Consider the following 22847-nt stretch of genomic DNA (forward strand, 5'->3'; position numbering starts at 1 on the left):
GACACAGTCCTTTTGAGGTTGTGCTTGACATTAAAAGAAATCAGAATCTAACTTAATAAGGAGCAAACAAACAATGACATACTACAATAATTTCGTGTTCATGCAGCCCCATTATACTGCAATAGAAGGGAGGTGGCGTTTCCGTAGACCTCTAAACTTTGTAGAATAATAAGTTATGAGGAAAGAGAAGACCAAGCTCAAGAAATTTAGATTTTCATCTCCAAGTTTTCAATGTCCATAACTAGGAAAGGATGCGGACCAGCAGACACCAAGCACCAGTTAACAATAGTGTTTTCCCTTAAGGAAGAGAACATTGTAATCAGGATATCTTAATGAATTTGTGAAACCATTTATAGAGAATCTTAGTGTATCACTTCTAGTTCAGGATCACTTGAGAAGGACTTTGTTATCTTCATTAGTAACATTTGCTTACATGATCTGAAAGAAGTACATTCTTTCAACCTTTCCAAAATCAAAGGGACATTGAGAGCATCTAATTCTCTTGTATCCTAAACACTTTTCATCTTTATTTAATTCATACTCAAGTCGTGATTCTAGGTGCTTCATGTATCCGGTTTGTAATACTAAGAAATATTTCCTTAATAGCTTTCGACCTGTAATAATTCATCAAATCGTCTTATTAGTCTCCTTTATAATGTTTCGATGGGATATAATTGAGAGTTTTTTCATTTTTATGATATACGTAAGTAAAACATATTGGTCGCGAGTAAAAAAAAAAAAAAACACGTTCTTATAGGTCATTTGCTGCACTTTGATTTTTCTTAAATTTCACTGTTGCTAGAAATAATAGAAAATAATATTATTAGAATCACATGTTTGATTAGATTCTGAAGCTCTTTTTTCGTAAGTAGACTATTTTTTGTTGAATGGCTTAATTTTAATAAAATGACTTGATTAGGATCCCAACATTTTTAGAAAAACGGATGAAAAATTTTTTTAGCTTTAAAATATGATGAATGTGGAATTTAGATTACCAACAGATACTTTGTATTATTGTTGGAATAGGTTAGAAAAATCATAAATATACAGGTAATACGAATTCACTATAAACGCAACTTTGTATTTCGCGATCTAACAGAACCAACGTATCGTATGTCATATGATGAAGTTATTGTTGATTTATATATAGAATTATACAATATCTAAGTTGGATAATGGAGTCTTTTTGAGCCAGATATGAAGATGTATGAGTTAATAAAGTGATTTGAGTAGCATGTGCGCAACACTGCGCAACGCAAACAGCAATTGTCTATGTTTACATTTCGCGGTAGAGTGTAGCGAAGGAAGTTGCGGCTAAGGCCAAGGGTGTTCCTCACATGCCACCATGGATGACAAGGAGGAAGGAGAGGTATCCGATGGGAACGAAGACAGTTTTGATGTAAGTGTAGGTCAGGGAGAGGTCCCAATAGGGTCCCCGGACCCCAGGACGACCCCTATGACACCTGCCACCTCGTCCCCCACGGACCCTACCCGTAACAGTTCTACTGTCAGGCACTCGTACTTTCATGCCTTAATGAGGTTTATTAGGGAAACATACCTAAAAATGTTCGTATCAGAGGGGTTTTTAGCAAGCTGAATACACACTCATAACATAATGTCTTAAATTAGTCGCATGACACATTTGACCATATCAGCATATTTTAGATACTTTCTTCCACTGTGTATCGTTCATATAGATCAATTCTTTCTATTCCAAAACAGAAAGAATCACTTCAGAAGAATATCCAAGTAAAATATACCACTTTATTTCCGGTTTTGGAATAAGCTTTATGATATGTTCAAGACATGAATGTGTCCCAGGACAGTCTTGTCGTGTTCGATTATTTTACTTAACATTTCCGGCCAACATTCTTGAACATTTCCAGCCAACATTCTTATTCTGGAAGAAATTGATAGGGCTTTGAAGCTCTGGGAAAATATTGAAATAGAAGCAAGTGTGCAAGTGTACACTCTCAAATCTGGAATGCTCGGTACCAAGACATTGCTGGATTTTAGAATGTCTTGTTTCATAATTCAGTACATTCCTTCAAACAGAAAAATATTTTATCATGAAAGTTCTTGAATTCTGAAATGTAAACTCAGAAACTTACGATAGCAAATTCTGAGGCATAGCACAACAAATGTAAGACTTTCCATATTGTGCGAATAGGTAATAGTAGACACACTGGTAATAGGTAATAGTACACACTGACAGATATACTAAAAAAAAAGAATGACGTAGAGAAATGTTTGCCAGAGAGCTATTATCTTTGTAATTCAGTCGGTTGTCATATATCCATACTCACATCACATCCAGTACAACATTTGTTTTTGCTTAGCAGGTTAGTGAAACAAGGACTTCCACACTTAAGAAATTTATTCCTTGTTTTTTTTTGACACATGGAATGAGACCAGTGTTTATTTAGAAACGTATTTTAACATTTCGAACATCAAGGACTGTACATATGTATATGCTAGTGAGGTCAGAAAATGTTTAGAATGCAAAATATGAGTGGATAAACTAAAATAGATTTGAGATGAGTATAAGAGCATATGTTTTAACACCATCGATATCTACTGGTAATATAAACATGATAAACATTGAATGCTAGAAAATAGATGGAAAAATGATTGATTCACAATTCTTATTGAGACTCATGAAAATGAACATAAAGGTAGCCAATAAATGATAGGGATAAAATTCAACATCAGAAGAAAATGGACTTGTCAAGTGATAGTGTGCCTGAAACCTTTTTTTTTTTGTGAATGAATCAAATGAATGTGTGTTGATTGTTAAAGGAAACGGTTAAGGTCATAATTACTCGTACAAGTCGTATTGACAAGTTAAAAGTTTGAATGATAAACAACAATTAGTTATAGAAAAGAGTGTTATATTAGATGAAAATAAGTTCAGCCCATATGATGCAGTAGCACAGGCAAAGCCTAACCCAGGGGTCATTGACCTTCCACTTCCTCCTATCTTTAACTAATGATATGATAACCTTATGTTCTTCTGTAAATACACTTTAAGGTATATTTTAAACAAATCTGATATATTTTATTAATGCATCTGTTGCCTAACACCCTTTCCCTCCATTCAACAAGAGCCAGGGGTTGGAATGATCTGATAGACAAAATGAAAATTTCATATATGAACGGTTGACTTCAAAAGCCTTGAATTCAAATGTTAGAGTTTAAAACTTCATAGCTAAAGGATTTACATAATGTTATTTTATCCCTATCATTGCACAGTCCTGATAAATGCTCTTTTAGTGTGCAAAGAAAATTTTTCCTTACAGAATTTCTATCAGATATTTAAGAAAATACTCAAAAAAAGTAGGATAATTTTTCCACTCTCTTGGTGTGCAAAGGTGTGTAGTGGATGCCATGGGTCCTTATTTAAGTAAGTGTTTTGTGATTATGGTTTTTTGCAGGTGTGATTTCATTTTACATACACCTAAACACATTACAGATTTTTTGGTTTGTAACCAGATGTGATTTCACACACCCCATACACATTAGCTACATTTTATACATAGCTCTGTGTTTTTTATGTTTGATTACACATTATTTTCTGTTTTCATAAAACTAAGCTATAAGGCTACACTTAGTATCTTTTTCTTACAATAAGAATGTTTAGAATTTTAGAATGAGTAATGTTTATGTAAGATTTAGTTAGATGATGAGATTGTGGAATTGCAAGTATTGGGGATGTCAGGTATTAAGAGAATATATCTGTTATTGAATATGGGAGAAGTGCTGGGTTATTTGATACGATGTTTAGAGGTAGGGGTGACAATTGTGCTCCAAGGAGGATCAAGAGGGATGAAGCTGCATTTCATTATTAGCATTGTTAGAAGTCACACTGTCTCCTTAAAACTTGAGTGAGTAATATTGATTTGCAGAGTACAAATTGCAGAGGTGCAAGCTGTTGAGAATGATATGTCACATAAAAAGAATGAAGAATAGGCAGTAAAACTTTATATATTAGAGTGAGGTATGGAAAAAACAGAGAGTAAAACAAAGAAGTGACTGTTAAGATTTTATAAGCATATTCAAGAGTTTGGATATAGGATGAATGGTTGAATGTGCATAAACAACATGAAAAGTAAAAGGGGAAGGAGACAATTAAGGCTATGATGAGTAGAGGAGACTGCATGAGCCACCTTGGTAGTTGAAAAACCATAAAAGATTTAGAGTGATAAACAGCACTTTGTCATCCACATTTTGCAGATCCAATGCTCCTTTTATTTCTTCATGGAGTTTTCTTCAACTTGTTTCATTCCTTTGCTTTCCAGTTAGGTTACAAGCCTATAGTTCGTCCTGATGCCTCCCAGTATCGTCATGTTGCACGTCATATGCCTTCTAGCGATGAAGACTACTCCTCAGATTCTGACTCTGATACTGCAGTTATCGCAAAGCGCAAACGACCTACTGTTAGTAAAATGGATACGTGCTATTCAGAAAGGTAAGTCTGATTGCAGCTTTGAAAGGCAATGTAGGGTTCTGATTAGGGTGAAGAACCAGGTAAACACCTTTGAAATACAAATTTGTTAAATGCCGCTCATGATTACTATTAATCCTGGCATATTGACACCATTTGCTGGTTTTGAGTTGGATCTCTCATGCTTATGTTATGGGAAAGCTGAATGTAAAAGCAGATTACTCAGAGTTAGTTGATTGCTTTGGAATTGAAATTGGGTCTTTTAATGGGTTTAAGGAATTAAGAGTTCATTTGATTTTGTTATACTAGGACTATTGTCATATTACTCAGTTTGTCTTCCTAAATACTCTGTATGGTCATGATATTGAATCCTTTTAATTATCCCAGAATTTGTTTGATTCTTATATTTCTTTTTTCCATTCCTATTGTTGTCAGCTGTGACATTGAAGTTATTCATAAGGAGTACTTGGAATGATACGAGAATGATGATGTATTTAGTAGATTCTATGCAGGTCACTCTTCTAGACAGTGGAAGGCAAGTGTATAGGTTTTATTTTACTCTGCAGTAACATAGACAAAAAGTTATAGTGGCTACATCTCTTAAAGATCACCTTTTCAGGTCTCAGAACAGAGTATCACTGGACCTAGAAGCCATTTTCTACATTACAGCAGGATGATATATTTGAAAATCTTTTCAGCCATGACCCCAGAGGGTGGGCAGTTGATGCTACAGAAGAGGAGATTAAACAAATAGCAAAAGCCAAACGTCGTAACAATGTCTGGTCTACAGTAATGGAAGAACAGGTAAAATATTGTGTGAAATTTTTTGCCCTGCTAAAGATCATCATTGTAACATTGTTTAATGAAATGATAAAGTGATATAGGATGACCATTACATCTTTCATATCTTAGATGTAATAAAGTGGTATAGGATGACCATTGCATCATTCATTTCTTAGATTCATTGTAAGTTCAGAAGGAAAATACAGATAAAAAGGCTGCAAGTGAATTAGACCCATAAAAAAGGCTCAGCTATCTGCCCTCACTTGTTAAAGAATATCAGGTAATTTGATAAAATTATTTTTTTTTTTTTTTTTGTGAGTTCTGGTGAATGGGAAGAATTAAGTTTTGCTTGGTCAAGTGGTTGCATTAATCAGATTTGTTTATTTGAAACCTTTATTTTTAGAGGCACAGGTAGATAGTATACATTGTGGCTATAGCATAATAATTGCATTCGTTATTTTCCTCTCTGAATCAACTAAGTCCATGTTTATCTTGGAGCTGTATCTGTGACAGTATAGTATTTAGCAAAAATATTTTAAAATATTGAAATATCTAAGATGTGGATAGCAGAGACATTATTGATGTGTGGGTGTTGCACAGAGCTGTTAGCACAATCATCAGTAGTAGTGTTCCATATCACAGGAAATTTAGATGTAGATGGACAATATAATCCTTATGTTCTTGACACTTAGACTGAAAAAAGAATCTTGATGTTCTCCTTTGTAGGATCTTAGTTCAGATACTCTTCCTGGGAATACTAAAATGTCGTTGTTTTGAGATCAGTAGTGGCCTGCTTGCATAATTGCAGCCAATTACAGATTTCATTTGTGATAAAAAGCCTACAAGTGGTTACACCACAAGCAAAAAGTCACCTTCAGTAAGCCTGTATCACTGTCAGTGGACAGGAAGTTTTATGGTCTCATTGAGAATGTTTTCTTCTTTAAGAGATTATCATCTCCCTGCTCCTGTTATAAAGCTTAAGGAGTCCAGTAAAAGGATTCCTGGGTCGTATAATGATAACGAAAGCCATATCCAAATTACATGGATATTTTTGAAATTTGGTACTGTAATTCTTTTACGTAGGAAATATACATATGTTATATCTAGAAATTGTCTTGATCAGTTTTTCAAAACGTTAACTGTGAGATGTTTTTGCACTAATTTAGTAACATGGTTATATCTGCCTTCTAATTAGGATAGTGCTGTATCATTGTGATACAGATAGGTGTGAAAACCAGATATTCTGCTAAAAAGTTTGTTTTCATTTTTACAAGTTGAAATATCCAGGAGTTATTCTTTTGAGTACCATCTTATCCAGAATTAGCATGAAGGTTTTAACCCATTGACAGTCATGAATGAAGATTTTCACCATGTTCTCAACATCCACATATGAAGATCTTTTTACTAAGAATATCTGCCACAAGTTTAAGGCTGCATTCTAGGCTTGGGTAGGGCAGCAACCATTTATGAGTGTTGAATTATTCTGCCAGACAATCTCACAGTAACCCAACAGACATGATGGGGGAAAGAAGTGTATGGTTAGTTTTGAAGTTACTTTATTCACCAGTTTGTACTGATGTATATACAGTATCTGTATAAGTATTACTGATAATGTTACTTATAAGATGATAAATCATATTTTTTTCCCCTGGGGATAGGGAAGAAAGAATACTGCCCATATGTCTCTTGCTTGGTGTAAAAGGTAAGTAAAGGAGGTGGTAATGGGGTTTGGAAATCATTCTCCCTTGCATTGCTTTCCAAAATAAGGAATGGAGAAGGAGCCAAGTGAGGTTCTGTTTCTTTAAGGCTGATTCATCTGTTTCTGATGCTACTTTGCTCATGTAGAAAAGAGCAAACACCCATGAAAGAAAAGATAAAAGGGGTAAAAGCAAAATGATAATTATTCTTCAGTATGGAAGGTAGAAAAAAAGGAATGTTAAGCAAATGGAAATGATGATAGTGAAGCAGTAGCCCTTCTGTGGGTTACAGTGCTAGATTTATTTTTATGCTGTTGATCTTACATTCTGTAAGGATAAAAACATTTGTAAGGGTACTGAAACCTCAACAGGTGAAAAATGTGAATGTTAGAGGGGTAATGAAATAATGCTTTGTGAAGTGGATTAGATTTGAAAGGCTTTGTTTATGTTAGATGTAGAAGACTAGCAGATGCTTGCCACCTTACACATAAACCATATGCTACATCATTAAAGTATTGCTATCATTAACTTGCTGAAAGGCTTAGTCTTGTTTTATGAATTTACTGCTGTTTTAGTTTTATCTTATATTTTCGGGAAAACAGTGTGTCCTCTGCAAAGTTCTTCAAGTCTTTGTTTGACTGACAGGTCCTTGCACAAGAAATAGGGGGCTTTGGCCTTAAGCGAAGACTAGATCAAGGTGACCGCAGCATTGAGAGCTATGACTACACGCAAGCTCTTAAACTTAGGGGCATCCAGGCTGATGATTCAGAGGAAGAGGAAGAAGAAACTGAGGAAGTAAAGAAAAAAAGGTAAGGATCAAGTCTGTAAGAAAAGAGAAATAATAGTTTTTTTATGAGTAACATTCTCGGCTTTGCTGTTACTTGAAGTTTTGTCAAGAATTTTAGATTACTATATATATGGCCCCCACAAGCTTCTTTATATAGCACACTAGAACTGTGTTAATAGTATTCTGGATACCATTACCTCAAAAAATTAAAAGTTTATGACCCTTATAGCTTGGGAACCTCTGACTTGTTATAAGATGGTGGCCAACAGCGTATGATGCCTTTATTTTTCCCTTTCATGGAGATTTTATGGAATTAACCTTCTATGTAAGACTGTGTAAGGCCCATCCATGAAAATATTGGTGTTTTCCTTGGGAATTTTGATTAGAATGAGAAACATAACAGATTCAGTTCTGAGATCCAGTAGGTGAAGCTTCTTTGGGAATCATTGCCCTGTAAGCCAGAGCACTGTACAGAAATAATGTTAGTGAAATTCCCGTATGTAGAAGGGGAATGTAAGAAAATGTTTAGAATATTAGGGAGGAAACTTCAAGTTTGGTTTAGTACTATGTTTATGCACCATGGGGAGAATGATAATAGATTTGTATAGTGATGGCCATAGCAGGCCCCAAAGAAAATTATTTTTTATTTTCTTTTTATGCCTCAACAGCTTTCTTTGCTCATGTGTGCAGTGTAAAGTCCTGGATCCTGTTGTTTGCTGTGTTATGTACTCTCCTGATCAATGCACAGAGAACATGTACATTATTCTTATCTTTTTCCTGCAACTGTGGAATTGCAGTCCTTAATGAGATTTTCCTGTTGTAACTCTTTGTATTGAGATGGTATTATGATGTTTTAGTTTTCATGTGCAGTTACTGTACTGAGGTTTTTATATTTGACAGGAATGTATTGGAAATTGAAAATCTTTGTTGGTCTTTAACCCCCTCACTACAATTGCTGTCTATATGTTCTCTCATTTCCCACTTCACCCAGCTGATGCTGAAAATCGGGATTTCATATTTTAGAAATGCTGCACAACATCTTGGAATGTAAATATTAGCATTAGCATTGTCCACTGCCACCCTCCATATGTTACCATATAGCAGATTAGTTATTTTTCCATTTGTAGGTTAGTTGCTCAAAAGAAGTTCAAGAGAACAGTATGACATTATTGCATTGCTGGAGCAACTGAGAAAACCCAGATGATTTCATGGATTCATGATACATCTTCAGTGTGATTGCACATGCAAAACAGAATTCCATAAAAGTTAATACATGTCAGCAAACACTGATGTACAATGCTGTGTTTGTGTAACGTAAGCAAGAAAAAATTAGTAATGTACTGGTATGTCTAGCAGCACTGACTGATGTATGCCAGCTGTTAGCACATGCCAGTTGATCCCTCACAACATTGACATAAACTGTGGCATGAAAGGGTTAATACAGTGATGAGCAATTGAATTGCATTATTATCATTTATGTGGTAATTGATGATTGTGGTCTAATTTTTGTATATTGTGAAAAGATATGATTTAAAGTATGCAGGGATTGAAAGATTCGTACGATGTTGCTCATTTGCAATGTAAAAGATAAAATTCCATGTAGTTTTATAACTTCATTGTTTTAATATGTACTGAGAGAAATTAAGGCCAGGTTAAGCTCCATGAATGAGGGGAACATTTCTTATTTAGACCAGTTCAGAAGGATATGATAAGAAGACAGTATGAAAGCTGTAAGTGCAGAAAATGGGGATGAAATCAGGATATTACTCTGATGAGAAGAGAAGTAGAACACCTTGTATTGGGTTTTAAGGATTTTTAACAAGTGTAATGAGCCAGCATTTCACTGCTTGTCAGCTTGCACTCCTCTGACCCAGATAGGTTTCTTTTCTTTCTACTTCACCCACTCGTGCACTGCTGGTATTCTGTCTACAAACAAAAAGTTTCTCTTTGTCCCACATAACACCTGACAATGCTTAACTTGCACAACTCATTCTTTGTAACTATAGATTTTCCTGGGGTTAACAGTGTGTGCTAGCTGTACTCCTGCCATGTAGCAGAATTGTAGAAGCAATAGTAGTTGGTAGGAACATAAGGCAGGAGCATTGGGTAAAACTTACTTTAGGCAGAAGCTGTGCTGGAGTTCACCAATTATGATGACTCTTTTGCAGTGGTCACCCCCTTGAGAGAGTTCCTGGAGGGAATGGGCATCAGAGATATGGATATATTACCATTTGAATATATGAACAAAGTTAATCTCAGTTTTGACGAATGGTTATGTTGTTATAATTTTTGTGTCCCACAGATTCAGTCACACTCTCAGTAATAGGTTTTTCTTTTTTGTCACCAGAGGATTAAACTCTGCTTGTAAAGTCAGTTTCCTTTGTAGCCAGAGTGCCAGCTGAAGGGAACAGTTTTTTAGCATTTATAGCTTGTATTCATGATTATGGATACAATAAGTTTCATACCTTGGAATATTTCTGTTATGTAAGCATAGATTTTTCTGTAACAGGATACAGCGAAAACGACATATGAAGGAGAAAATTAGCTACAGAAAACCAAAAACGAAAAGTGGGCAGCGGGACTTAGTAGATGTTAGTGTGAATGAGAATATGACAGATGAAGAAGTAGGCCTTGCCCTTGCTGACGCATTGCTGGAAAGGAAGCCTGAACTTATAGGTATGTAAGTCATAACCTCTCTGCATATAGGACAAGTATTTGTAGGAGGAGAATTCATTTATATGATTTTATCAAAACTTTATATAAATATACCTTAAACAGCTTTGTCTTGTATAAAGCGGTTGGCTTTTGGTGCATCTTTGTGTATTCCCTGATATCTGCAGAATGGAAACCTGATTAATGTCAATGCCAATAGATACTGTATGTACTGTCTCAGCATTAATAGCATTTTTCATCCATTATTTTAATGGTAAATATTTTATTCATACTTATTCTGTGTAATGAACATTGTCTGAGTTATCCTTTAGCCCTAATCAGGTTTCTCCCTTCAGTTCTTCTCTTCTGTGATATGTTTCTCCTTATCTCCTTATAGTGTCTTTTACTGTACCGCATTTTCTAAATTTTGTTGATTTTTATCAGAACTCATTTTTTTGAACAAGTTATAGATTATGTCCCAAATATTTTAGGGTTTGACTAAGAAATGATGTCTATTTCAGTGCGGGTGGTTGAAGTCTTAGGTCGGGAAAAGGCCATGGAGCTCTACAAAGAAACTCAAGAACTGGAACGTGAAGGTGGTCTTTTGATTATGGTGAGTCAGTGAGATAATGATTTTATATAAGTCTAAGATGAACTTCTTTTTTCAGTGTACTTTGGTGATATGGTAATAATATAATGAAGGAAAGAAGTATAAATATAGAAATGAAAAAAAGTCTAAGGGGCAGCATGGTCCTCCCAACCCTGACCTATGCATCAGTAATATGGACATGGAATGAGTCACAGTGGTCAAGAATCTAGGCTGTTAAAATGAGCCATTTCAGAGGAGCATGAGTTGTGATTAGATGTAATGAAGAAAGAAATTAGGTGTATCAGAGATTTGATATTGCAGGGAATGCATAGGGAATGAATTGTGAAGCGGTAGGGTCGGTGAAACATGATACTTTGAGGTGGTTTAGGCTTGTGGAAAGAATGCAAGATGGGGAGATTACAAGGAAAGGGTATGATAGTGTGATTAAAGGGGTTGGTTTTAGTAGGAGACCACCTGTAACATGGGGAAATAGAGTGGAAGAGTACTGGAGGGAGAGAAATGGTGGAAGAATGCATAGAGTGGTGAGGCATGCAAGGACAGGGATAAGTGAAACTCTTTTGCCCTAGCCACCCACTTGATGGGAGTTCCTGGGGGTGGGGGAAATGGCAGCAGGTGTATAGATAGATTTTCATTGTATTTGTTTATTGCAAGTGAGACATGTTGATTTGTAGTTTGAAGTCATTGGTTCTGCCTTCTGTCTTCTTATCTGAAGAATCATCATTTGAGAGTGTGTATATTGAGTATTGACTCAGTTATCTTTGACTGTAAAGTGCATGATTTTGCATAGTTGTTTTATCTGAATGCCAGAATAAGAGATAGGTTGATAGGAACATGTTCAAGAAGTTCACTATTGAAATTTTATTATATAGACTTATTATGTTAACCTTCTTATATATGTTGTTAATGAAGATATAAAGGTAATATCATTATCAGAATTTTGATATGACAGGATGGGTCCAGAAGAAGAACATCTGGGGGAGTGTTCTTGCAGCTGATAAAGAATCTTCCTGGGCTAGAGAAACCAGATCTGATAAAGATTTTCCCTCAAGAAGAGTCTCGATCATCACAGCAATGGAGAAAGCGTAAGAGAGCTCACCGCAAGCGGGAAAGACATGAATCAAAACCTCAAGGTAGTTTGTTCTCAGTAAATATTTGATTGTGTAAGATATTAGGTGTAAGAGAAAGATAGTGGGCACATAGTTGAAAGGACCAACCAGGGTGTGTTTAAATGGTGTAGGCATACAGAGGGTATGTATGTATGAAGAGATAATGACAAAAAGGATCATTGTGTCAAAAGTGGAGGAAGTGTAGGGAAATAGGATACTGAAGGAGATAGAATGATGAAGTAAAGGAGGCTTTTGGTTACTAGGGCTTAAATGTTTGGGTGGATGAGAGGTATGAGGCATGTGGAAAGAATTGGATTGATGTGATACACAGAGGGTGACGTGCTGTCACTTAGATGAATAAGGGCATTTGAAGGAGTAGAGGTAAACAGTGGAGTACTCTTTGAAATTTGGTTATGGATGGTAGTGCCAGGTTTTTACAGTATCATATGTAACATGTAGAGATTATATGATGTCACCTTGTTAGAACAAGAAATACATTTATTTAAAAAAAAGTTACAAAAATTCCACCAATAATATTTCTTTTTTTCAGTTTGTTTTCGTGTTTTGAATGACAGAAGGCCATCTTTTAATTTTCTTTTACATATAGACATGTCAAAAGACTGAAATAGCTTACTAGGGGACATACTGTTTGATGGTTGATGGCTTTGTATGAGCTACCCTGTTTTATAGAAGGATAAAACTCACAGTTTTATAGTTATCTTAGGAACCTGGGGATAGGGGAAAAAGAATACTTCCCACGCATTCCTCACGTGTTGTAGAAAGCAACTAAAGGGGACGGGAGCGGGGGGCTGGAAACCCTCCCCTCCTTGTATTTTAACTTTCTAAAAGGGGAAACAGAAGAAGGAGTCACACGGGGAGTGCTCATCCTCCTCGAAGGCTCAGATTGGGGTGTCTAAATGTGTGTGGATGTAACCAAGATGAGAAAAAGGAGAGATAGGTAATATGTTTGAGGAAAGGAACCTGGATGTTTTGTCTCTGAATGAAACGAAACTCAAGGGTAAAGGGGAAGAGTGGTTTGGGAATGTCTTGGGAGTAAAGTCAGGGGTTAGTGAGAGGACAAGAGCAAGGGAAGGAGTAGCACTACTCCTGAAACAGGAATGGTGGGAGTATGTGATAGAGTGTAAGAAAGTAAACTCTAGATTGATATGGGTAAAACTGAAAGTGGATGAAGAGAGATGGGTGATTATTGGTGCATATGCACCTGGGCATGAGAAGAAAGATCATGAGAGGCAAGTGTTTTGGGAGCATCTGAGTGAGTGTGTTAGTAGTTTTGATGCATGAGACCAGGTTATAGTGATGGGTGATTTGAATGCAAAAGTTATTGTTATGATTTTAGTGTACATCTAGGAGGGCAGGAGGTGGATGGAGGGTTGTAAGTGTTGGTTGTTGTTAGAAATGGTATTTTGCATTGATTGCGGTAGATGTAATTCTTATTGTATTGCTTTTTTTGTGTGTTGGTAAAAGGAATGTCACTGTGTATGGATATGAATAGCCTTCTACCTTATGTATTTGATTTGTCTAACCTTACTGTGGTATAACTGGATATGAGTGATGTCTTACTTTAGTTTCTTTCATGAGTGCAGCATGCATGTTGTGTTTTTATAAGAAATATTAAAATTTTTGGAGTTTGTATTTTATTCTATTTATGTGTACTTGCATGATGTCTAGTTCATATTTGGAAGAGTTGCATTATATGATTTGCTTAGTTGTTGTTGGTTTGGGGTATGTGGGTGGGATTGAGTTTATAGAAGGTGGTGAGGTTACTGGACCTGATGGTTTGGGTAGACACAGGAAAGAGTTGGTGCTGTGGGAATGAAATTCACAGGTACAATTTCTGCTATATTGTTTTAGAGGGGTGAGGTTAGTGCACAGTAGGTTAATTCATCTTTTGCAAAGGTTGCTTTCTTAAGTGTTGTCTGTTTTGTTATGTTGTTTGCCTTTGTTGCACATGTTTAGTGTGGGCCTAGGATGATTTCTGTGTAGACTGCAAGTAGAGAGAATGGTATGATGACCGGGATGTCACACCCTTCAGAAGTGAAAAATGTAATGTGAGAAAAGTGAGTTCCTGTACCTGAAGAACTGGTCCCAATCTACGAAGGCATACTCACTCAGGGGATAGAATAGGTTGGGCACAATTTTGAGGTCTGGAGGCATGAAGAGTGAAGACCTTGATGCCACCCTGATGATTTTGTGCATCCTTTTACAGCAGGATGCACCCAAATTACGAGCATTGGTCACCCCCCTGCAGAAACCCCAGTTATTATACTACAGACATTTAGACATGACAGGTACTCGCTTTACAGCAGTCATATGCAACCCCATCACAAGCCACCTATCCATACCCAAAAAGAAGAAACAGACCCTAGCAGCTTTACATTTCAGTTATTTGTACTGCCAAATACCCATCCACCAACTTTACAACCAAACACATTCATATGCTCATTACCATACAGTCACTGAACAGTCAGCTCATGACATTAATTCAGATCATCCCTTCCTTTAGGTGAATCCATTTGAATCTAATCCACCCAGAAAAACAAACCACAGTATCATGCCTCAGGCCTGGCCACCACTCTTCATTTCAAGCACATAAGCATAAAATTGAACCTATACGTTCCTCTTCCTGCCGATGCTGCTATCTCACTGTACACAAAGAATTTAATTCTTGACTGTCCATCATTTTCTCTTATATTCAAGATATTTAGGATTTAATAAGGGATGTTGCAGTCTGTCTGGGAGCTGATGTTCCCATAAAGGGACCCAGGGGCTACAGTAACAACAATCATCTGATTATGAAATTTATTTGGTTGGACAAGACAGTTATATATTTTGGTGATATTAAAAAAAAAAAAAAAAAAAAAAATATATATACATTGAGGATGTAAGGCATGTGTACGTGTAGGAAGAGAGGAAAGTGATTGGTTCTCAGTGAATGTAGGTTTGCGGCAGGGGTGTGTGATGTCTCCATGGTTGTTTAATTTGTTTATGGATAGGGTTGTTAGGGAGGTAAATGCAAGAGTTTTGGAAAGAGGGGCAAGTATGAAGTCTGTTGGGGATGAGAGAGCTTGGGAAGTGAGTCAGTTGTTGTTCGCTGATGATACAGCGCTGGTGGCTGATTCATGTGAGAAACTGCAGAAGCTGGTGACTGAGTTTGGTAAAGTGTGTGGAAGAAGAAAGTTAAGAGTAAATGTGAATAAGAGCAAGGTTATTAGGTACAGTAGGGTTGAGGGTCAAGTCAATTGGGAGGTGAGTTTGAATGGAGAAAAACTGGAGGAAGTGAAGTGTTTTAGATATCTGTGAGTGGATCTGGCAGCGGATGGAACCATGGAAGCGGAAGTGGATCATAGGGTGGGGGAGGGGGCGAAAATTCTGGGGGCCTTGAAGAATGTGTGGAAGTCGAGAGCATTATCTCGGAAAGCAAAAATGGGTATGTTTGAAGGAATAGTGGTTCCAACAATGTTGTATGGTTGCGAGGCGTGGGCTATGGATAGAGTTGTGCGCAGGAGGATGGATGTGCTGGAAATGAGATGTTTGAGGACAATGTGTGGTGTGAGGTGGTTTGATCGAGTGAGTAACGTAAGGGTAAGAGAGATGTGTGGAAATAAAAAGAGCGTGGTTGAGAGAGCAGAAGAGGGTGTTTTGAAGTGGTTTGGGCACATGGAGAGAATGAGTGAGGAAAGATTGACCAAGAGGATATATGTGTCGGAGGTGGAGGGAACGAGGAGAAGAGGGAGACCAAATTGGAGGTGGAAAGATGGAGTGAAAAAGATTTTGTGTGATCGGGGCCTGAACATGCAGGAGGGTGAAAGGAGGGCAAGGAATAGAGTGAATTGGAGCGATGTGGTATACCGGGGTTGACGTGCTGTCAGTGGATTGAATCAAGGCATGTGAAGCGTCTGGGGTAAACCATGGAAAGCTGTGTAGGTATGTATATTTGCGTGTGTGGACGTATGTATATACATGTGTATGGGGGGGGGGTTGGGCCATTTCTTTCATCTGTTTCCTTGCGCTACCTCGCAAACGCGGGAGACAGCGACAAAGTATAAAAAAAAAAAAAAAAAAAAAAAAAAAAAATTTATTTCATGATGATAATTATATTTTCAGTCATGTTCTTAGATTTGTCTGGCTAAATTAAACTATTATTGTATTTGTGTTCAATGTCATAGTAACAGTTAGTATTTTTGCCATGCAGAAGAGGTAACAGAAGAAGGCTTGCATCTGGGAGGGCTCTTCTCGGATGATCCTGGGGGAGCCAAGTGCCCTGGTTCAACGCCTGTTACTTCCCCACAGCCATCAGACAATGAGGAAGGAGACTTGGCTGGATCTTTGGTAATATATAAGATTTTCTTATATGTTTTTACTACTATTTCAGAGCAGTAATAGAGATGTTGGTATTAGCACCTTTTGTAGGGTACACACTGTTCAAGTGGACCCTCCATGTTATGGTTGGGATTATGGAAAGTCTCATTAACCTTGAAGGTATAAACTTGATAATTTTGTTTCTCCCCACCATGCATTTATTTTGTGAAAAAGTGTTTAGAAATATGAAAATATTTTTTTTTGAAGAATAAGACTTGGCTATTCTTAGTCTAGGGAAACACTATCTACGAGATTAAGCTATCCTGAGTACACAACTTACATGGCAGTTAAAACTAAATGTATATGGGCCAAGTAAGAAATAATATCTCTGTGGTATGAAGTCATTTATGTATTAGTACTGCAGAGCCAATTTCTGTGAGTTATGTTACCCAGAACCTTTCTAAAGGCTCTGCAGCCCAAGGCTGCACTACTTCCAGTAGCAGGGAAATGTAGACTTCTTTAGAGTGACAGGTTCTTTGATGAAGGTTTATTCCCAGGGACACAACCCCACCAAAAGTGACTTTTTACTAGTGATGTAATCTTGAGCAGGCAAGATTCAGTAAGAAGTCATTATAAAGTTGTTTGGATGAAATTCTTTTAAATGATATAGTCATGTAGACCATATGACAGGTGATGGGTAAAGAAGATGAGTAGCAGCATGCACAGTAGTGGGTGCAAGGGAGAAAGGTAGACATTGAAAGAGATGGATAAATGTAGCAAGGAAATTGATGAGAGCTAGGGATATGTCAGATGGAGACATTAGAGCAGGGGTTTCTAACCTGTGGCACATATACCTCTTGAACATTTGGGCTTTGTAAGTGGTATGCTTTGAATTTTATGCCAGTTATCATGGTGTCCCACTGGTTGTGAGTATTGCAACTACTTAAACATTAGGGCAAGCTGATCGTGGTAGGTGGGAGCCGGTACTTTGTTTTCCATGCCTTTAGGGTTATTTTTACTTGTTTGCTTGTTTTGAGAAATTCTAGAAAACAGGTAATCATGGTGACATCAGTCAGTTCACTGGTATAAGTATCATGCATTCATCCTTACCTATGGACATTGTGGTACCTTTCACAAAAATATTGTGTGGCACATGAGATGGAGAATGTTGGCAACTCCTGTATTAGAGGAGTGCCTTGGATTGGATGCAGTGGAAGCATTTTGTGTAATGAGATGATATCAATGCAAACATTATTTTCATTTGACAGATCAACTTAGTGCTTAGAAGGATGAAGTGAAAAACACTTTTACAAGTGCTGAGGCCATGTTTTCTTCAGATAAGCTAGGCTTAGATTGTAAGGATGTGTGCAAACATCTGAAGAGCTCTTATTGATTTCTGTATTATTTTCCTTGTACTTTTTTTTCTCTTTTCACCTGAGAGGCCATGATTAGGGCATGTATGCTCCTGCTTTATCATTTACCATAAAGGAAAATGTGATGGCTGTATGTACCTCATCCATTCCTTAGATTAGGGATAGAATAGTTAGTGCAAATTGATATATAGGATTATAGCGTATTTTTCATTTTTGTACCAAATTGTCTCTTTTTCCAGAGCAAGTCATTGTCAAAAGCAAACAAAGAATGGAACAAAGAATGGCCTCATTGCAATGTCTAATGTGTTTTATGATATACTAAAACCAGACCCTACCTTCATTAGCCAAGTCTCACAAATTGTTTATTAGCTTATCTTGACTGTTTCATATACCTCTGTTAAGCTCATGGACAGCTTATTGCATCCTGTATATCACATTGATCCAGTTCATTCTATCCATGGCAGCTTAGCTCCTACTATCCAGAATGTCCAGGCTCCTATACAGTTTTCCAAAGCGTCCCTCACCCCATCCTTCCATCTCCCTCTTAGTCTCCCCCTCCCCATTGTTCCCTTCACTTCTGACACATAAGTTATTTTTGAGATATGATACAGTAGAGAAAAGTCATAGAGTAATTATGGGGCTTGGCTGGAGCTGGAAGGCTTTAGCATCAGTGCATTATGCATGATGATTTAAATTGGCTGTGTGAATGAGATGATAGTTTTATACTTTGCATATTTTAAAATGTTGTATCTCATGTTCTTATTTTTCCATCTTAGTGAGGTAGCATCTGGAACAGATGACTGAGTCTTCAAGAAAATATCTTGGCTCACTTTTTCTGTTTTCACTCTTTGAAAATTTTTAATAAAGGGGAACAAATTTTTACACCCCATCAACTCCCACCCTTCTTTATGACAAACAGAACATGGGTAAGATGATCGTGATTTAGGCAACTAGAGAGGAGAATAGATATAAATTTGTTATACGTTTGAAGTAGTACTCATTCTTTTAAGATGAAGCAGCTGACACAGCCTATGTTATCCAAGGGGTTTAGATTCATATAATAAGTATGAAAATTGTTATATGTCTCACTCCTTTCAGATCAATCAGTTGACACCACCTGGATTACCAGATGTGATACCCACAACACCACCAGCTTTGGCAGACCCCAGGGCATGTAAACCTGATACCTCAGTAGATACATTTAATGGAGGTTTTCTTAATATTGAAGCTGATCCAAGGGCAGCCAAAGTAGAGGATAGATCTGCTGAAGTGTATGATGAGGATTTTCTTGATATTCATGCCAATGATGAGATGGAACTCTTCTGATGCTTCCCATTTTCTTCTAGAGTCAGTTTGTGGATTATCATTAATTGTGTTGATAATAGTTTAGTTACTCTCTTAAGCTCTGAAGTGAGTCAACAAACCTTTGAAATTTCTCACTTAAAGAGTAATGTTTTATTCCCACAAGTTACACACAAAGCCTTCATATTTAGTCCCCAGTTGAGTGCTTCTAACCACATAACTTCCGTGATGAATGTTGATCATGGTACCAAAGGCATTCTCATGGATGGTTTAGGTTTACCTTCATGATCCTCACTCTCCTTTTAGCATCATTTGTTATTGTGCAAGTGCCTCATCAGTGTGTTTCATATGAAGGTATTAACATGTGGGAAAACTATTAAAGTTACTTTTGATATTTTTCAGGCAACTTATCCTGTAAGGAGTTTGTGCTTTTAAGAGAAATGCTTTAAAAGCAAAATTGAAAGGAGAAATTTATTGAATGAGATGTCTCTTACTAGTTGAAAGTAAAGGGATTGCTTTCAGAGCAGTTTTTTGTGTATACTGAAAATATGAATAATTCCTCCATTCCTTGTCACGTATATTTTCTGAATAAAGGCTGTACAAGTTATATGGTTAATGGTATCTCATTCCTCAGTTCCTCAAGCCCAGCTTTAGTCATTATTTATGAGTTCCACTCAGATGAAGGTATATTGCTATGCCAAATAACAGTAGTAACAGATGCACTTAAGGTATTAATGAAAATACCCATATGATACACGTTATTAAGATATTGATGTTCAGTGAGGGAGTATATGTGTGTGAGAGGGGTGTTTGTAAGAATTATACCACTATGTGCAGTGGTTGTTGCATATATTGACACTTTCCTGTATAGCAGGAAATCATGTCATTCTGATACTGTTTTTTAGTCCACACTCAGAAAGGGAGTTAGTTGAATTGAAGGAATTTCTGTCATCTCATTTGTCCAAAATATTTCAAATTCTTTCACTTTCAATTTCATAATCCTTGCCATATCAGAAACCTTCTATGAATTCACAGAAGATATATGACTATATGTAGCTCAAAATTTACAGCAGCAACCTTTGTAGATTGTTTTCTGAGCAGCAATTAATAATAATGTCAAGTGTATATTGCTTGACTAGGGTGCAGCTAAAAATAGTTTTATCAAGTTTACTAGAACATGTATTGAAAGACAGTTGCTCATACTTTATTATCTATTATTGTTATTCAGTTGTGTGAGGTATATGGAAATGTTTGATTTCTTTGTAAATGTTTATTACTGTTCATACGAAAGAGAATATTTTACTTTATTCAGTGTTATGTAAAAGGCCAAATTTATGCTATTCTTCAGAGATTTAGGAAAAAAGGTGTTCATTCGTCTTAACTGTGTGAGACATGATATCCAGTTTGAAAGCATTTTTTGTCCATCTGTGTCTTATGTGCCATATCTCACTGAACAGCATGGTAGTCCATGCAGAACTTTCGTAGAACAGTTGTCATTGTAGCCCTCTGCACATCCATCCAGAGTATCACCTCTCTCACATTCATACTCCCTCACTCTGTTTTTCTGCCATACTTTTGGGCTTCCACTACACCAAGTCCTACTTGGGTTATATATACATATATCCCATGTACAGTACATAGAGACATCTCTTTATGTAAATCTAGTCTCTTTCATGCTGTCCCTTGCTAAGATTTGTTGGCATCATTTTAGACCATGCTTAATGGCCATGAGTAAGCAGTTCCCTGCAGCACATAACACCCTGCCAGCCCTTCCTGGCATGAGAATCAAGCTTGTATCTTGAAGTTTGTGATTGGAGAATATAACCATTGAATGATGGTATTTTTATGGAAATACCTTTTTCTTTGATATATTTTCTTTTTTTATGGTTAGAATTAGTAATTTGTGATGTGCATTTGTCAAATATCAAATTGGCTGATATTTGTCTCACTTTGCTGCTTAGAAGTAGTTGAAGAGGATTAAAAGGAAAATAATGATGGCAATGGAACAGTTTAAGCTGTGTTTTGTTAGATGATCGGGGTGATAGCATGGATGGTGATCATGCAGAAATGGAAAACAATTGGTGATAAGAGGAAGTTTTGCCTGGGCTACCTTGTAGAGTGTAGAGGGAAGTGGCATTATGTACTGTCATTCATAAGAGTTAGTCACTCATAAAAGTTTGTCACTCATAAAAGTTCATGGGGGTCTGTGTGTGTGTGTGGGGGTCTGTGCAGTCCCCACACCTTTCTGGACGGTGTGTCTGTATAAGACGTGACAATGCATGCACCCATGCACACGGCAGAACTTCTTTCTTTCTTTCAAACTATTCGCCATTTCCCGCATTAGCGAGGTAGCGTTAAGAACAGAAGACTGGGCCTTTGAGGGAATACCCTCACCTGGCCCAATTCTCTGTTCCTTCTTTTGGAAAATTAAAAAAAAACGAGAGGGGAGGATTTCCAGCCCCCCGCTCCCAGAACACGGCAGAACTGTGACGTGTAATAAAAAAGGATTATGTTTGTCAATCATGTGTTATAGGTAGTCATAATCAGTTACACATGCAGAGAGACCCCTACAAACTTTTATGAGTGACTGTACATTCTGAGTATAGTGACATTAGGAAGGCTAAGGCTCAAAAATGAGCATAGGATGAAAACAAATGTGCTGTTGGTTACTGCAAACATCACAGATGTGGGAAGGTAAAAGAACCATTATATTTAAAAGAACATAAAACAAGTATATAAAGGCTGGACAGGCCCAGAATAGTTATGTTTTTATTTGAATAACAATGAATGAAGGTTGCTGTACGCTCATAGAGATTTTTCATCAGATATTTGAAGTATTGCTTGTCAAATAGCTCAGTGATTGAAATGGAGAAGATCCTGCATGAGATACCTTACCCTGAATGTGAGAATTGATGTATCTGATTTAGAAATAAGGGTTTAGTCTCTTAAAATTGTACTCCGTCAATTATTGTTGACTTCTTTCCCATTTTTGTGGGTGGATAATTTTGCATACAGACATGCACCTTTTGTGGGAAAACTGAAAATTATTTATGTGTGGATATAGCTGATAAGGAAATCTTTTATAAGCTATTTATTGTAATTATCTGACTGAAGAATAATGAAAGGAACAGAGTATATGGTGCATGACAGCACTTTGGATCCAAGGATATGAAGGCATTGATTATAACACTCAGGAAACAGAGTATAATATAAGGATAGAAGATCTTGGTACTTCTGTCCTACATAATGATGGAATATGGCACCAGTGATGAGTCATCATTGTAATACTTAAATGGTTACTTTTTTATACTGGCATCACACATTCATTGTGAAGTCATGTAAGACTTTATTTCACTCATGGCATTTTCATAACTGCATATATTTTGTTTTACTGTGATTAAGCATGTAAGTTCTTTTTTAATTGCAGACCCTTTTTTTAACTACTTAAGATGATTTCATTTGAAGTTTTTACTTGTACAGTATTTTAAGGTTGTACACATGATTATTGATTCAGCTGTATGCTAAATAAAGAATGACGACGTTTGATTTTTTTATCTTAGAACCCTACCAATTTGATCTTAGATAATTTGAAATTTAGAGCATATCAGGCTTTTAGAAGGAGATTGGCAAAGATGCAATAGCTGCTAAAGCCTGTTTTCTATATTTAATTTTTTTGTCTTTTTTTTTTTGTACCTCTGGACTGTCATTTCTTGCTCTGGTTGCTTCATGGATTATAAGTACTTCAGAAGAAAAAAACAATCTATCTGTCTATA

The 22847-nt window shown here is 36.7% G+C and overlaps 1 protein-coding gene across 1 annotated transcript; it reads left to right on the plus strand.

Annotated features, from left to right (window-relative positions):
* The first annotated feature begins 1244 nt into the window (after positions 1 to 1244).
* Positions 1245 to 22617, plus strand: Phax (phosphorylated adaptor for RNA export). The gene is made up of 9 exons (XM_071680790.1): positions 1245 to 1399; positions 4299 to 4468; positions 5143 to 5248; positions 7570 to 7733; positions 10221 to 10387; positions 10885 to 10976; positions 11923 to 12103; positions 16293 to 16429; positions 18871 to 22617. Exons 1-9 carry the CDS (start codon positions 1346 to 1348, stop codon positions 19096 to 19098), a joined length of 1299 nt encoding a protein of 432 aa, XP_071536891.1. The 5' UTR covers positions 1245 to 1345; the 3' UTR covers positions 19099 to 22617.
* The last annotated feature ends 230 nt before the right edge of the window (positions 22618 to 22847 follow it).

The sequence above is a fragment of the Panulirus ornatus genome, chromosome 32, assembly GCF_036320965.1.
Source record: "Panulirus ornatus isolate Po-2019 chromosome 32, ASM3632096v1, whole genome shotgun sequence".
Lineage (NCBI taxonomy): Eukaryota > Metazoa > Arthropoda > Malacostraca > Decapoda > Palinuridae > Panulirus > Panulirus ornatus.

Bases quoted from the DNA above. Each gene is read 5' to 3' on its own strand.
- Phax (XM_071680790.1), top strand. From the start codon at position 1,346: ATGGATGACAAGGAGGAAGGAGAGGTATCCGATGGGAACGAAGACAGT. The intron at 7,734-10,220 runs GTAAGGATCAAG...TTTCTGTAACAG, and splicing joins GAGGAAGTAAAGAAAAAAAG to GATACAGCGAAAACGACATA. The intron at 10,388-10,884 runs GTATGTAAGTCA...TGTCTATTTCAG, and splicing joins AAGGAAGCCTGAACTTATAG to TGCGGGTGGTTGAAGTCTTA.